The 17,706-nt window shown below is 32.9% G+C and overlaps 1 protein-coding gene across 1 annotated transcript in view; it reads right to left on the reverse strand.

Annotated features, from left to right (window-relative positions):
* The window catches only part of LOC126892960 (ATP-binding cassette sub-family C member 4-like), a 94,520-nt gene that overhangs the window by 43,277 nt on the left and 33,537 nt on the right, over positions 1–17,706 (reverse strand). Inside the window, exons 5-6 of the mRNA XM_050662899.1 lie at positions 14,657–14,813; positions 5,383–6,618 (exon numbers count right to left, since the gene is read on the reverse strand). Coding sequence (XP_050518856.1) covers positions 5,383–6,618; positions 14,657–14,813 — 1,393 coding nt within the window. The remainder of the gene's footprint in view (positions 1–5,382; positions 6,619–14,656; positions 14,814–17,706) is intronic.

Genomic DNA, 17,706 nt, shown 5'->3' on the forward strand with positions numbered 1-17,706 from the left:
GATGCAATCGAGAATATAAAATTCTTAATTGTTTCTCAAAATATGCTGAATGACTATATTTTTAAAACGCACCAAATTTCATTTACATATCTCAGCCGGTTTTAGAGTTATAAATAAATCGTCAGTTTGTAAGAAACACTTCGATATCTCGTATCTCGGAGACGCAGCATTTGCAGACATAACTTTATCAAGCAAACTATCATTATCTTTTCATGCTGAATTACCCCTTAAAGTTTGTCGGACTGTTTTAGAAACACCCTGTATTGATGAATAACACGGCTAGTTGTTAAAGCACCTAACTTTTTTATTATCCAACATAAGCGAATGAATAAAAAACAGAATGTTAAGAAAACCTGAGGCTACAGTCGGATTTTAATTTCCGTATTTGATAAAAATAGACTGCTTCAATTCTGTCAGGAGAATAGCATGATTGTATCTAATACATTCTTCAACTTACCAAAGAGAAGACATTATACGTGGAAATCACCCCAGGACAATGGCCAAAGAATAATTCGAAACCAGATTGATTTTTTACTGATAAATGAACGATACAGAAACTCCTTAAAATCCGTTAAGACTTACACAGGCGCAGATGTCTATTCAGACCATAACCCTCTAATAGCTCAAATGAGTATTAAACTAAAAAGATTAGAGCAGAAAAAAAGAGCAAACCAGATAGACGTCAGTCATTTATGTAACCTGGAGGTAAAGGAGGAACTGCAAAGATATATTAATAATAATTTGAAAATACTTCATGAAAAAGAAACATTTCAGGCAACGAACAAAATAGATAAAAAATGGTAAAAACGTAAAAATGGCCATAACAAGTCCTGCGAAGAAAATTCTTACTAAAGAAAAACCAAAAATAAAGCAAAGATGGATGAATGATAAAATCCTTCTTCTCATGGACAATCGGAGAATAATGAAAGGAAAAAACGAACAAAGGTATAAACAAATACAAAAATGTGAAGAAATAGAGCAATTCCAGGCAAAACATGATATTTTTAATGTACCGGGTGTCCCAATAAGAATGGCTCTCGGCCATATCCCAGGAACCGTTTGTAGTACAGCTTTGAGAAAAAATATTTATGATAAAAGTTGCCTCGGGAAAAGCCTGAAAATTATTTTCATAATTGTAGGTTCACCGCTAGAGGGCGTTATTGAATATCAAAAATTAACAAATCTAAATTTTACAAAATTTGCCTAATGAAAGGGCACTGGAAATTCGATCATCGTATTCTTCATAAAATTCTGCGCATATTTCATTTCACAAGTTTAAGTCTACCTTTGCAAATAAGAGGGGGGTGAGTGGGAACCTTGTTATGAAAAAATGGCTGTAAGTCCGGTTCTGCTAAATCGAAATTTGCAAACTTGGTCATGTTGAAAACAGCCCTTTTTCGTCAATGTAAGACTTATAATTTCGAAACAGCCTATTAAGTAACATACCAGCTAGAAGGCGTTATTTAATTATTTTCAGAAATCTAGTTTTCTTTGGAAAATATTAAATACAAGTATGAATTTTTAATCCTATATTACAAAATTAGATCAAATTAGCAACAGAATAGCGAAAACCGCATGTCTATATCTTTTTTCTGTCTCGAGGTATCTTAAGAAACGTATAAATTTTAAACCTAACCGTTACTGTCACCGGTAAACAAAGTTAAGGAAAAGGTATTGTGCTGTGGAAAAAACAAAGAAATATTTTCTAGATCTCAACGTATATAATTAATTAAAACAAGAATAAGACAAACAACACTATAAAATATAACAAAGAAATAAAAACAACTACTTAGTGACGACTTAAATGTTCAAATTATTGCCCATCATTTTTGATTCAAGCATTTACCCTTTCAACAGTAAATTGAACATCAGTTTTAATTTCTGCTCTCGAAATGCTTTGAATGGGGTTTCGTATTCTCTGGATCATTTTTTCTCGAGTAGGCCTAGCTGCAAAAAGAAGGTCTTTAATCCGTCCTAATACCTAAATAAAAATGAAATACCAAACCGTCCCCACCCCAAACAGTTAAATCTGGTGATAGTCAGATAACTGGACCCTTTCTTTTCGATAATGCTATTATTGGTGAACACTATCTAATTCTTTTAAGGAATGAATTGCCTCTTCTTCTGGAAGATGTACCGCTAGCAGTTCGTACGTCCATGTTGTTTCAGCACGATGGATGTCCCACGCATTTTTCCATTCTAGTAAGAGATTTTTTAGATGAGTCATTCGCTGATAGATGGATAGGACGTGGAAGCCTATTTTTTGGCTAACTAGATCACAAGATTTAACTGTTTTAGAATTTTATTTTTATTTTATTTATGGGGGCGGATTAAAGACGCCCCCAGACAGGGGGCGGATTAAAGACGCCCCCAGACAGAGAGTAGGAAACGCCATGCAAAGCATTAGGAGATCAGAAATTGAGACTGCTGTTCAATATACTCTTAAAGAGTAAATACTTGCATCGAAAATTATGGGCCATAATTTCAACATTTAAGTCGTCACTAGGTAGCCGTTTTTATTTCTTTGTTATATTTTATAGTGTTGTTTGTCCTACTTTTGTTTTAATTAATACACGTTGACATCTAAAAAAATGTATCTTTGTTTTTCCACAGCACACTACCTTTTCTTAACTTCGTTTATCAGTGACAGTAACAGTTATGTTTAAAATTTACACGTTTGTTAAGATATCTCGAGCTAGAAAAAAGGTATCGACATGCTGTTTTCGCTATTCGGTTGCTAATTTGATCTAATTTTGTAATAAAGGATTAAAAATGCATACTTGTATTTAATATTTTCCAAAGAAAACAAGATTTCTGAAATTAATTAAATAACGGCCCATAGCCGGCATATTACTTAATAGGCTGTTTCGAAATTATAACTCTTACATCGACGAAAAAGAGCTGTCTTCAACATGACCAAGTTTGCAAAATTCTATTTAGCAGAACCGGACTTACAGCCATTTTTTCATAACAAGGTTCCCACTAACCCCCACCTCTTATTTGGAGAAGTAGACTTAAACTTGTGAAATCAAATATGCGCAAAATTTTATGAAGAATACGATGATCTGTTTTCCAGTGCCATTTCGTTAGACAAATTTTGTAAAATTTTGATTTGTTAATTTTTGATATTCAATAACGCCCTCTAGCGGTGAACCTACAATTATGAAAATAATTTCCAGGCTTTTCCCGAGGCAACTTTTATCATAAATATTTTTTTCTAAAAGTTGTACTATAAACTGTTTCTGAGATATGGCCGAGAGTCATTCTTATTGGGACACCCGGTACAAAAAAAAGTTAAAGAACTTGCAGGTACACAAAAACGTAAGCAGCCAAATACCCTGTATAATGTCAACGGAAACATAATAACAGAACTAGAAGAACATTGAAGACATGGAAAAACTATGTTGAAGAATTCTTTGCAGATGATAGATAACAATCTGAACTAAGTAACATACAAGGAGACGAAGGTCCAGAAATAACGGAAGAGGAAGTAATGTACGCACTAAAAAGAATGAAAAACGCTAAAGCCCAAGGTCCAGATGAAATACCAACGGAAATCCTTAAACTGATAGAAGAAGACTCGATCCACATTTTAGTTGAACTTTTCAATAGCATTTATACATCAGGAAAAATACCACAAAAATGGCTTTTCTCCACCTTTGTTATTATACCAAAAAAGATGAATGCCAAACAATGTAGTGATTACCGTACAATCAGTTTGATGAACCATGTACTGAAAATATTCCTGAAAACTATACACACTAAAGTACACAGAAAACTGGAAATGGACATCAATGATACCCAGTTTGGATTCCGAAATGGACTCGTAACAAGAGGGGCGTTGTTTGCACTGAACGTTATGTCTCAAAGATGTCTTGACATAAATCAAGATGTATTTATGTGTTTCATAGATTATAACAAGGCCTTTGATAAAGTGCGGCATGATCATCTAATCAGACTCCTAGCAGAAAAGAATTTAGATAAACGAGACATCCGACTAATAGCAAATAGGTACTACAATCAGAAAGCAGTAGTGAGAGTAGAGAATAATACCACTGAAGAAATTGAAATAAAGCGAGATGTGAGACAAGGGTGTATACTGTCACCAACCCTGTTTAATCTCTATTCCGAAGACGTAATGAATAGAACACTCTGTGAGCAGTCCATAGGTATTAAAATAAATGGTGTTAGTTTAAACAATCTAAGATCTCCCGACGACACCGTTCTGATCGCAGAAACACTTGAAGAGCTACAGACATTGGTGAATAAGATAGCAGACTGCAGTGAAGAATATGAAGAATATGAATATACCTTTGAACATAAAGAAAACTAAATTTATGGTAATATCGAAATCAACACGAAATGTCCAAAATTTACATTTACACAATGAAATTATCGATCGAGTTAGCAAATACAAATATTTAGGCACTTTTATAAATGAAGACAACAATATCTCAGCCGAAATTAAAATAAGAATAGAAAAAGCCAGATCCATACTCACTAAAATAAAGAGAGTGTTCTGTGGAAGAGATTTGAGCCTTGAAATGAAACTTCGCCTGATGAGATGTTACGTACATTCTGTGCTGTTCTACGGAATGGAGTCATGGACGCTGAAAAAGATTGATACCAAAAAATAAGAGGCATTTGAACTGTGGATGTATCGCAGAATCTTGAGAATATCATGGACGGAGAGAGTCACAAACGTCGAGGTCTTGAGAAGAATGAATAAAGAAAAGGAAGTCATATTTACGATCAAAAAACGAAAACTGCAATACTTGGGACACATTGCAAGACGCGAAAGATATGAACTGCTTCGAATAATTATGCAACGGAAGATAGCAGGAAAAAGGTCCATAGGAAGAAGACGAAACTCCTGGCTAAAAAATCTACGGGAATGGTATATCTGTAGCAACAACGAATTGTTTCGGTCAGCAGTTTCGAAAATACGTATAGCCTTGATGATCGTCAACCTTCGGAACGAAGATAGTACTTGAAGAAGAAGATTTGATAAATACTAGAATATTCCACAGTGTGTCGTGAACTTTGAGAAAAAACACAGTTTAATTGGTACACCCGGTATACAATGACAATTTACCTGTCTAGCAATAATGTTATTACAGCGATATTGTTGAAGAATAAAGCTATAACATATTAAAAAAATCACTTATATCAGATAACAGGTTTAGGAAATTCGAGACATCAAAAATGAGCCAATTTTAAGGTGGTGCGTTAATTTCTTGGAGTAGTGTATGAATGTGAAAAATGGAGGAGAAATATCCATCCAGGGTTATGATTCCAAAAAAGAAAGAGAAGACTAACATTTTAAAAGGGCAGGAGAGCTTATCCTAAACCTTCTCTATCTTAATTAGTAAAATTACTTACCAGAAAGTAACGAAATATTGGCACATACTCAACACAGCTTGGTTAAGTATAAAGAGACATAATATACAAAAAGCCTTAAAAATATGTCCACCAGCTTTAGCATACTTTCGATAAACACGTCCAGAAATATTTCCTGTACTTTTACCTTCTCTTTGTAATACAGGCAATGCTTCTCCTTCAGTCTTTTCTTGCTTGACTTCAACAGCTTTAGATTTTCTTTTTATTTCTTGTTCCTCATCTTCCATCTCGGCCAAGAGTTTACTATAATCTGTATTAGAGTTTCTTATATCATTATAGGAACCCGAGACAGCTACTTGACCATTCTTTAATAAATATATATTCTGTATATTCTTTAAATATTGTAGCTGATGTGTGACCAAAACGACGCATTTGCTTCCAAGGTATCCACAAATACATTCTTCAAATATGTGCTTACCAACATGTGTATCAACAGCGGATAGAGGGTCATCTAGTAAGTAGATATCAGCGTCTTTGTAAGTAGCCCTAGCCAAGTTGATTCTAGCTCTTTGTCCTCCACTTAAAGTAACACCTCGTTCGCCCACTAAGGTTCTATCTCCATGAGGAAATAGAGTAAAGTCTCTTTGTAAGGCACACACTCGTACTACTTCGTTGTATTTGATTTGATCATATATTTCTCCAAATAGGATATTTTGCCTTATGCTACCTCCAAACAGCCAAGGCTCTTGTGAAGCATATGATATTATACCATTTACATTTACATATCCTTGTTGGAGTTCGAGCTCTTTCATAATAACGTGCAACAAGGTTGTCTTTCCACTTCCTACAGATCCAACAATAGCTGTTAAATTACCAGGTGTTACATCCATGTCGATGTTCTCTAAGATGTTCTCCGGTTGCGACTTCAACCATTTAGTGGAGGCTTTCTTAATATGAATGTAAGAATTATCAAAAATGTAAGAAGTATCATCATACATGTCAGATTGTATTTCATCATACTGCAAAAATTTTTGGATTCTCTTCATCGATATGACCATTTCGGAGCCTTGAGAAACGCCCATGGGAAAGAAGTAAGTAAGGCTGCCCATGAGACGGTAATAGGAAGTAACTGTGTATGCGTAGGATGCTGTTAGAGGATTTCCTGTCAAAACAAATGTCACCAAACATATCGCAACAGCTACGTCGTTTAAACTCATGGCCATCGACATCAGAATTGCACGAATAACCGAAGTTTTCCTGATGAATTTTATTTCATTGCTAAAACAATAAAAATAATAATGATAATACCTATATTAAAATTCGTAAAGTGTAGCATTAAAATGCTACAAAAATTGTCATAATGGTATGGGAGCCCAAGCGGGGACTTTTGCAGTTACTCGACCGCGTCAGATTATTACATGGGGAGAAACCTTGTACCCTGAAAATGTACCTCTACCATATATTGGCTCTTAATGCAGGGGAGTTCGTTAAGGGGGGGCCAAAAAAAAATCTGTCCTTAGAAAAACTCGAAATTTTCAGATTAAGATAAGGTAAGTTAAGTACATGCAAAATAGTGTATATATTATAGTCAAAGCCCGAATTTCAGGCACTCCTAGGTTTGACTAGGCAATTCTCAAGTCTGACTGACGGTCTTAGTCAAATCCCGAAATAAATTACAGTTTCGGCCTTTGACTAACTTAGGAGAGACTAAGTTGGTTCAGGCAAAGGTCGAAATTTAATTTTATGAAATCGGGGTTTGACTAGTCAAACCTCGATCAGCTATTAGAATATGGTAATTTGTTAGATAAGGTTTAATAAAACGTCATTTTTTAGTTTTAATGTTTATTATTTTTATATTGTCGTAAATGAAATAAAAAGAAAATAGTGTTTATTCTCACATGTTGAGGTATTATGGCATTTAGAGTTGCACAATACGTTAGACTTTTTACACTTACATAATTTTGAAGAGAATTTTATATTGCAGTAGCATTTTATAAAGCCTCCGTCACAGGGAGAGGAAGCAAATTGTTAAAAAATTCAGATTACTTCTTCAGATGTGGTTTGTCGTATTTGCCAAAAAGAGAGCTCTGACGCACATACGTGCATAATTTGTAATCAGGTGGTACATGTTGTGTGCGCTGACAGCACATTTGGTGCATACTATGAAGGTTTTGAAAGAAAAGTTACATGTATGATTTGTGCAGACAGAAAAGACTAAAATAAATAAAGGAAAGGCGATTGAAGGTCTTCATACACAGGCTTATGCTATGAAACAATAAAGTGAAAAAAAAATCCTCCAATTTTGATCGAAAAAACTGTAACAATACTTTGAGCCAAAGGATATGCTCGAAATATTTTGGGTATCATAGAAGATAAAACAATTTGATGGTTTATATAAAGTAGGTACAAAATACGGAACGATATACACACTTTTTTCAAGAAATCAAACAAGAGAATGCAAAGAGAATTTCCTTAATTTCGAAGATGTTCCAGACGTTAAGCTGTCTCTAAGAGAAACTAGTACAAAAGATTCTAAATTTGGAGAACAAGGCTTTATAAAATGGTACTGCAATAAGAAATGCTCTTCACAATTATGTAAATGTAAAAGGTCTAACGTATTGTGCAACTCTAAATGCCATAATGCGTCAAAATGTGAAAATAAACATTTTTTTTTTAATTTTAATTACGACAATATAAAAATAATAAACATTAACATTAAAAAAAAATGGCGTTTTATTAAACCTAATCTAATAAATTACCACATTTTAATAGCTGATCTGATTAAATTTCCATCTTTGCCTGACCAACTTATCCTCGCCTAGGTTTGAGTAGTAGTCAAAGACCGTAATTGTAACTTATTTCGGGCTTTGACTTAGACCGTCAGTCAAACCTGAGGATTTCCTAGTTAAACCTGAGAATGCCTGAAATTAGTGATTTGACTGTAACATTCTATTTCAAAAATCTGACCATTTGAAGGGGCCTAAGGAAATGAGTGAGTCCCAAAGTTTCACAAGAAAAAAGCGAATATCTCGCGAAATGAATGACAGATCGAAAAACTAAAAAATACGTACTCAATATTTTTCAAAGATCTATCGAATGATATCAAACACGACTTCCCACGGAGAGGGGTGGGGGATAAATTTAATATTTTAAATACGAATCCCGCGATATTTCGCGAAATGAACATCAGATCGAAAAAGTGAAAAATACACTTATTCAATATTTTTGAAAAATCTCTCGAATGGCACCAAACGCGACCTCCCACGTAGGTGGGGTGGGGGGTTACTTTAAAATCTTAAATGGGAGCCAGAGACATTTTTTCGAATTATGGATAAATGGCGCTATAATCTAAAAAAACAATTTTTGCAAATCGAAAATTAAATTAAAAATGGAAAGTCTCACTAAAATGGAAAACTTTATTCAGACGCAAAAGGGTTTAAGTGCAGTTTTGATAGTTCTGAGATAATCAGCTTTAACTGATTAAAATCGTTCTAAGATAATCAGCTTTAAAATAACTTTGACTTTTATAAATTCTAGGAGTCATTAAACTGAAATATGTCTAGTGTATAATGTTCTATAAAATGATAAAAATATAAGGGTATATTATTACTCTTACAATATCCTTCCTCTTTTTCAATTATTAAAAGAATGTACTTGAATCGGTACATTGTAATGATAAATGTTACTGGTAAAATGGTTCAAGTGCAGATGTTAACTATTACTAATCATTTTTATCCCAGCTATTATTCACAGTTTAACTACAACTGGCACGTTGCATAATACCTACTTAATTAGTGTTCAAATTTCGACACAAATCTAATATTAATTTACACTGGCGAAGCGTCCATGTAACCACTGTTACCATTGGTAACAGTTAAAAATCTTGCAAATAAATATTTTATGACTACTATGAAATAATTCCATTTATATTTTTTACCAACAGAAATATTTGTTAATACGTAGTACCTACCAAATTCAGTAAATAGCCAATTAGACGCACGAAAATATTGGCGAGATTACATGTGAATACATTTGAATCCGTTGCAGGGTTGCACGTTATTATATTCCGTTACCACTTCTAGTTCTGGTAACGAAAGATGATTCTCGCTATCGGTCGAGACTGAAAATTTTGAAGGAATGACGGCTCCAGAGACCAGAGAGACAGGGCACGCTGTGTATATCAGTATTGTCACCATTTTACAATATGGTAACGTTAGTTTAGTAGCTATTCGTGCATTTGAATTTGAACATTATCCTTGTATTTTTTTTTTATATATAATTTTGAAGAAAAAAATGAAATTATTGAAAATAGAAGATTTAAAATATATAAACACTAGTTTTCAAAATATGTTCTGTTCCCTACTTGTTTATTTTTGATGTTAATTTTATTGTAGAATAATCTGTTTAGTTTGTTTACTATTTACTGTTATACCTATTACATGCATATAATACATGTATACATAATTAGAAAAACTTATATTTGGGAGGTTCAAAATAATTGTTATCTACTTTTAATGTCATATTAGGTATAAGTTTTTAGTTTGTGAAAACTGTCATTATAGACAGCAGTGCGTGGAGGGTTTAAAGTGTGCGTGAAGTAACAATGTATTTTAAATGGGATTTACTTTTTCGCACACTTTCAATGGGTTTTTTGGCACACTTTCATATAATCAAGTATCCTTAACTTTCGCGTTGTCATATTTATGACAATATGAGCAATAACTTAATGACAGGCTACGTATGACAGGTAGCTGAACGTCCCAGAAAAACGATATTTTCCCGTTTTTTAACGATGTGTCCCGGTGTCCTGAAAAAGTCTCTCGGGACGCCTAAATGTCTCGTTCTTCAATTTAGATTGTTTCTTCAATTTCGGCATTTGTTTTCATTATTATTTCTCCCTCTCTCATTACATTGTGGTCCAGTATTGTTCTCATTATTGTTCGTTCAAATTTCGGAATGCTATGTTCCTCTTTCTTATTAATCGTCGTTGTTTCCATCCCATATGTATCAACAGGTCTTATTAAGGTATTATATTATTTCATATTATACTTGTCTTGTTTCTCAACAGATTTCTAATCATTCCATATGCTTTTCTGCCTTCCAGAATTCTTTCCTCTGTTCTCTCTTTTCCAGTTTTCCATATTGTTACTCCCAAGTAGCTAAAGGTGGATACAAGTTTGTCCTCCTTATGATTACTTTCAATATCAGATTAAATAATAGTGTCGGGAGACAGAGTCACCTTATTTCACTCATTTATTTACATTTATCTCATTAGAAGTTGTGCGTTGAAACTGATCCTTGCTTTGGTGTTCTTTAGGCTTACTGTTAGCATAATTTTTCTTAATATTTCTGGGATTCCAACATTCTCTATCTCCTCCATCATTTTCGTCTGATTGATTATATCAAAAGCGCTTTTAAAATCTATGAATATTCAGGGAATTTCTCTGTTGTATTCTCTAGATTTTTGAATTATTTGTTTCACTGTATGTGTGAAATTGTGAAATTAATCATCGACCTCCTTGGTCTGAATCCATTCTGGTATTCTCCTAATATTCGTTCAGCGCATTATTTAAGTCTCATGTATAGTATGTTTGCTAGAATGTTGTATGTGGTGTTTAATAAAGTTATTGCTCTTTAATTCTGGTACTCCTCCCGATCTCCTTTTTTTTTATATATTATAGGTACTATAATACCTGTGTTTCAATCGTCTGGTAGTCAGTTTTGTCCATAATTTGTTGTATTAGTTGGTTTATTTCTTTATGTAATTCTCTTCCTCCGTATTTTTTTAATTCCACTACTTTTTCATCTTCTCCTGCTGCTTTTCCGTTTATCTTCTACGGTTTTATTTCTTCATCGCAGTGTGCTTCCTTCTTCATAGTGAATAGCTTTTTTTCGTAATATTCTTCCCATATTTTGCTGATCTGTTTCTCTTCAAATACGGTTTCTCCTTTCTGGTTTTTAGTCCTCTTGTTTTGCTTGATTTAATGCTGGGCTTATTTTTTGTTGCTCTGACTTTTGTGTAAAATTGCTTTATTTACTGTTCAGTTAACAACTGTTTTTTTCTGACAGATTGTTAATCCATGATATTCTGGCTGAGTTTTTTACTTTGATTCGCAGTCTTGATCGTACGTAAATTACATATTCAAAGGTAAATTGAAAACGATTTGTAGGTCCCAAATTAGCTAAAAGACCATTTTTCATCCTGCCTATTTGGATATCGCCCCAAACCCTCCTTGGCAGTGGCGTACCCGGAGAGAGGACTCGGGGGTTAAACCCCCTTTCCCCGAGGGCATATGAAAAATAAATTAAAAAAAAAGTAGGAAAATGTAACTTGTCTTTCACAAACAAAACAAAAAAATACGCCAACCCCCCTCCCCAGAGAAAAATTCTACGCTACTGCTCCTTGGATGTGTCCCGTTTTTTCAAGTTTATGATCTGGTCACCCTAACTTACAACAAAATTTATGACAGTTTTGTGGTTTGAAAGTAGTTAGGATTTTTAAATGTCAAAGTTCTAAAAATTGTAGAATAGAAATGAATTCCAGTGACGAAGAGTTACAGTTTTTTTATTTGTTTATCGTAGATAAACTATTGGATGAAACTGTGCGTGAAGTACTTTTTGCGAACTTACGCGATGTATAGCACTCGCTCCGTTGTCGCTCGTGCTCTAAATATCGCGTGCGTTCGCAAAAAACATACTTCACGAACTGTTTCATAAATAACTATTTTTCAATAAGATTTTTTTACATCTAGTTTTGGTAACACTTTAGAAAAAGTCACGCTTCGCCACTGTTAATTTATTTACTTGAAATTAATCGTGTATTAACATGATGTGTTTTTACAGAATACTAAAAATAGCTTTGTGGTAAAATGATTCAAGTGCACGTAAACAAGTTTACTACTGCTTGTTTTTACATAATACGAAAAATATTTTTGTAGCAAAACGGTTCAAGGGCACGTAAACCCGTTTACTACTGATGCAAACTGCAATTATTGTTTTCATTAAATTAAATGTAATGACGATAGATGGAGACTGTAGAGCGAAATATGCTTGAATCCTTTTACCACCAAGTTGTAATACAATTTAAGTATGCGAGTCTGTACTTCGAGTGTATTTTTAGAAAATTGCGTTTAAACCCTTTTACTTCTAACCTCCTCAATTGTTTTCATCAAAGTTATCCGAGCAAAAAATTACTTATGTCTTGTTTTAATCTGAATTTGTATCATTGGTTTTTAAATTAATTTTGGTTGACATTCTAAACATACAAAAATCAGCCAAAACCTATCACTGAACTCATAACTCAGTAAATGACCGTTTTGGAGTGTAATTTTCAAGCTCAATTCCGAATTGCATCAAAATTTGGATTTAGGTTCTAATTAACCTCCACTTCAAAGTTGAACTTGTACCGAACAAATAACTGTCACCTTGGGGGGGGGGGGGGTGAAAGTCGCTCCTTATCGGGGCTGAAAAAATATACGTTTAATTTTGTCCGAAAATGGATAAATTGACTAATTATTCTAAGCAATTTTTGACCTATAAAATTTACTCAATATTTTTGAGTGATGTTGATTTTTCAACAAAAATACCCACGTTTTCAGGTGGTTATCGCAAATAATTCAAGAAATAAGTATTTTCTTGAAAAAGCATTATTACAAGAAAGGACTTGTTCAATACAGCATGTAACGATGCAGTTGAAGAAAAAGCAAAAGCACGAAATCAGTGGATAAGGACTCATAAAATTGAACAAAGAGACATGTACGAGCAAAAAAGAAATGAAAGTAACAAAATAATAACGCAATATAAGAAAAAATTCATGGCAAGTCAGCTTGAAGAAATTGAGGACGAAAGTAAAACTCAGAACACCAAGAAATTTGACACAAAAATTAGAGAACATAAGAGAGGGTAGTTAAAAATAAGCAAGGGCAAATAGTAAGACAAAATCAACCGTCTGGATGGAACACTTCAAGGAGTTACTGGCAGAAAATCAAATAGAAGAGAAAAGAGAAATGAAGTAGGAGTTGGAAAATAATGGAACGAGTGAGCCAACACCCGAAAGAGTAATCGAAATTATTAAAAATAACAAAAATGGAAGAGCACCCGGGAAAGACAAAATAAACAGTGTACTGATAAAACTAGGAGGGGAACCGTTGCACAGGGAAATACACAAACTAATAGTAAACATCTAGAAAGAAGAAAAGATGGCAAAACAATGGCAAGCACGGCAAATCATAATGATACATAAAAGGGAAACCAACAAGAATGCCAAAATTACTCAGTACAGTGTATAAGGTGTTGTCAACCATAATCCAAAGAAGATTGCAGGAAGCAACGGAAAAAAAGATCGGTCAATATCAGTGTAGATTCAGAAAAGAAAAATCCACAATAGATACGATATACATAGGTACTAAAGTCAAAGAATAAATTTCCGATGGATCAGTCAAAGGCCATTATCTTGGCGTTTTTAAAATCGGGAAAACCAAGTCTAGAATCTGACTCTTATAGGCCAATTAACTTAAAATCTTCAACGAGCAAGTTAACTTATAAACTGGTAAACCATAGATTGATGTGAATAGGGAACTTGCATAAAATTTTAAATTAAGAAAAATGGTATAAATCAGAACAGAACATAATTTAGAACCTGTATCAAAGATATAAAAGTTTTATTTGTCTTTCGTTTGGCCCCTAAAGACGACTAAAAATTCAACTTATACCAGCCACCCCAAAATGCGTCGTGACGTCACGGGGTTGTATGTTTACATTCTACACCAATTGTATATATAATTTTAAATTAGACATTATAAACGTCAGTAAAAAATACAGTTATGTGACGTTAAAAGTGTTTTTGATTGTTTGAACTATTCATAGAAAATTTGTACTTTTACAAAATGGTTTTATTTTCAATAGTAAACCTTCTTTCTTGTACTTCAAAAACTGTATCAAACTCCAATCTCAACAAACTGGTATATATTGTTACAACGACATACGATAAATGGCATTAGAATATAAATATTTTTCCTTATTTTCCCCGACGACGAGCCGGGCAAATACCCAATTAGCTGGAGGCCAATAAACTAAAGAACAAGAAGAATGTACGTAAATATAACCATAAACTGAACCACATAGTTAAACTCTGTGACGTCACGGGTCGTTTGAACTATTTTAAAATAAAGAAGACTTTAAATTTGTACTTCTAAATTATTATGGGTTTTTGAAGCGTGAAATTTTGGAAATCTCATTTTTTTACAAAACTGAACATTATTATGTAATAAAAAAATGTGCAAGTTTCCTATTAGACAACATAACTTGATCTACTTACCCCCTCACATACTCCACTAACTTTGCAAATGGATATTCCCAAGTGTACATTTTGATTACTTGAATTCCAGATATGATTTCATTCATAAGCCTAATTCTCTCGTCAGTTTTGAGGGCAGTTTTCTGCCTAAACTGGGAAGTCTTCTTTCCTAACCATGCTAAAAATAACTCTTGTGTCAGTAGAAACGTATATACCGGTAACTCAGGATTAATATAGTATATTATTATAATTAACTATTTAGATGGGAAATAAGCAACAATTAAATTGAAAAATAAAAAATTTATTAACGTTTCGACGCTTAAATCGGGTGTCGTTGTCCAAATACAAAATACTACAAAATTAAACAAAATTTTTGTTGCTTAATAAAAAGATTCTTCTAATAATTTATTTAATTTGACTCATTTATATCAGCAATTCAGACATATATTATACATTTTAAAGTAGAAGACTTTAAAATGATATTGCCAATATTTATGATTTGCGTTCCTGAGACGACTGTACTGAAAGATAGTTTTTTCGATTTAAAATCAACCCCAACTCAAGAATATCCGCCACAAAAAAAATCATAGCATGTGATCTGTCTTTAAAAAGACAACCAAATGCAAAGGTGACAGTAAAATTCTCGCGTTAGAGATTCCATAGTAAATCACGAGGGAAAACCAGAAAAAACCTCGTGATACTTTCCGACACCGTAAGTATTTGGTCTTAAATTTAGTTTAGACTCAAAACTAATACCAAATTCTGACTTAAATATATAATATATAATTTATAATATGTTTAAATTATAATTAATATTAATAATACATAGATACATAAGTAATACTAAAATATAAAATATGTAATAACTCGATACGTTATTGACTTACTAAACGTGGTATTTTCTTTCTATTTACTTCCTCTTTCAGTATGGGTAACCACATCCTACTGCATTCTACCGAGTAATTTGCGACACAATTGGTTTCATTTAGCATAATTAGAGCCGCTTCTTTGATTTTTCTCTTTTTACTATCTGTTTCTTTCATGACTATACTTGAATCTCTCCACTAAACTCTATGTTCATTATCCCGTGCATGTTGACATATTTGAGATCTATCAAATTCTATATTTTTAATATAAGACTGATGTTCACTTATTCTAACGTTTAATGGTCTTGATGTTTTATGAAATGATGCCAATTGTGTCGCAAATTCCTCGGTAGACTGCAGTAGGATGTGGTTACCCATACTGAAAGAGGAAGTCAATAGAAAGAAAATACCACGTTCAGTAAGTCAATAACATATCGAGTTAGTACATATTTTATATTTTAGTATTACTTATATATCTATGTATAAGTAATATTCTTTATAATTTAAACAACATATATATTATACACTAAAGTCAGAATTTGGTATTAGTTTCGAGAGTAAACTAAATGCAAGACCAAATACTTACGGTGTCGGGATAGTATCACGAGGTTTTTTCCTGGTTTTCCCTCGTGATTTACTATGGAATCTCTAACGCGAGAATTTTACTGTCACCATTGCATTTGGTTGTCTTTTTAAAGGCATATCTATGCTATGATTTTTTTTGTGGTGGATATTCTTGAGTTGGGGTTGATTTCATGTAATCGAATGAACTATCTTTCAGTAAAGTCGTCCCAGGAACGAAACTCATAAATATTGGCAATATCATTTTAAAGTATTCTACTTTAAAATGTATAATATATGTCTGAACTGTCGATATAAATGAGTCAGATTAAATAAATTATTAAAATAATGTTTTTACTAAGCAACAACATTTTTGTTTAATTTAGTAGTATTTTGTATTTTGACAACGACACTCGATTTGGGCGTCGAAACCTTAAAAAAATATATTTTTTTTAATTTAATTGTGGCTTATTTTCCATCTAAATAGTTAATTATAAAAATTATAAAAATATAAAAAGGAAATAGCTTTAGAACTATATTTTTATAATTTATCAATGTTAGAAAATACCAAAAAACAGCGCCATACAGGCATAGTTGTAGAAACCTAACACCAGATTTTGCCTACAATTGAATGATGGAAAGAATACATTCGAAGATGCATCAAGATGGCCGACTAAAATGAGCAATTGCAATGGCATAGAACTAACAAGCAAAAAAGTAATGGCCATGAAGTAAATTCAAGATGAAAAATCACCAGGACCTGAAGAAGTGTGTGATGAAATTTTAAAATTATTAGAGGCATACACATCACAACTCTTACTAAGCTATTCAACAACATAATATATTATATTATGAGACTGGTCACTTGACAAATTATCAATATTCAATCCACTTCCAAAAAAGTCAACGGTAGGAAAGACGAAGAACACAAATTAATTAGAAAAGAATTCGCTGCAAAAGCTAATCAAAGAGATAGTCATATACATATACAGATATAGTCATGTATATATACTATATACAGACAGTCATGCATGTATATGTTACCGGCCAAACCCGATTTCAGGACAAACTAGTTTGGCCTATGCCAAACTAGTTTATCCTGATATAAAGACGCACACTGGGGACACAGAATAAATAACCGCACAGAAGCAAATCTGACTGTCGTTTCCATTGATTTTGTCGGGACCGAAATATTTGACCTTGTGCACCAGTTACAGAATAGAACTTCATGTTCTAAGGAATAGGCCATTCCAAATTAGGTAATATTTTTGACAAATTGTTATTAATTAAATATGAAATATAAAATTTAACTATAAAATATAAATAAAATATAAAATAAAACATATATGAATATAAAATTTAACTATAAACAACTGTCACGTCAGTCGCAAAAGTGAGGTTGCACCAGTTACGTTGACACATGAGCATGAAAATTATGTTACCGTTTTCGGCAGGAGTTTCGCTTCTGTATGGTTATTTATTCTGTGCTGGGGATATAAAGACATAATGGGAAAAAGCCAAGAAGAAGAAAGTAATTCTGCGAACTAGTACTGCTTAATATAAATAATAAATTGAATAAAATACTTTGTTCTTAAAAAAATCATTTTTATTAAAATTATAATTATTCGTAACAAACAAACAATA

Source organism: Diabrotica virgifera, chromosome 9, assembly GCF_917563875.1.
Source record: "Diabrotica virgifera virgifera chromosome 9, PGI_DIABVI_V3a".
Classification (NCBI taxonomy): domain Eukaryota; kingdom Metazoa; phylum Arthropoda; class Insecta; order Coleoptera; family Chrysomelidae; genus Diabrotica; species Diabrotica virgifera.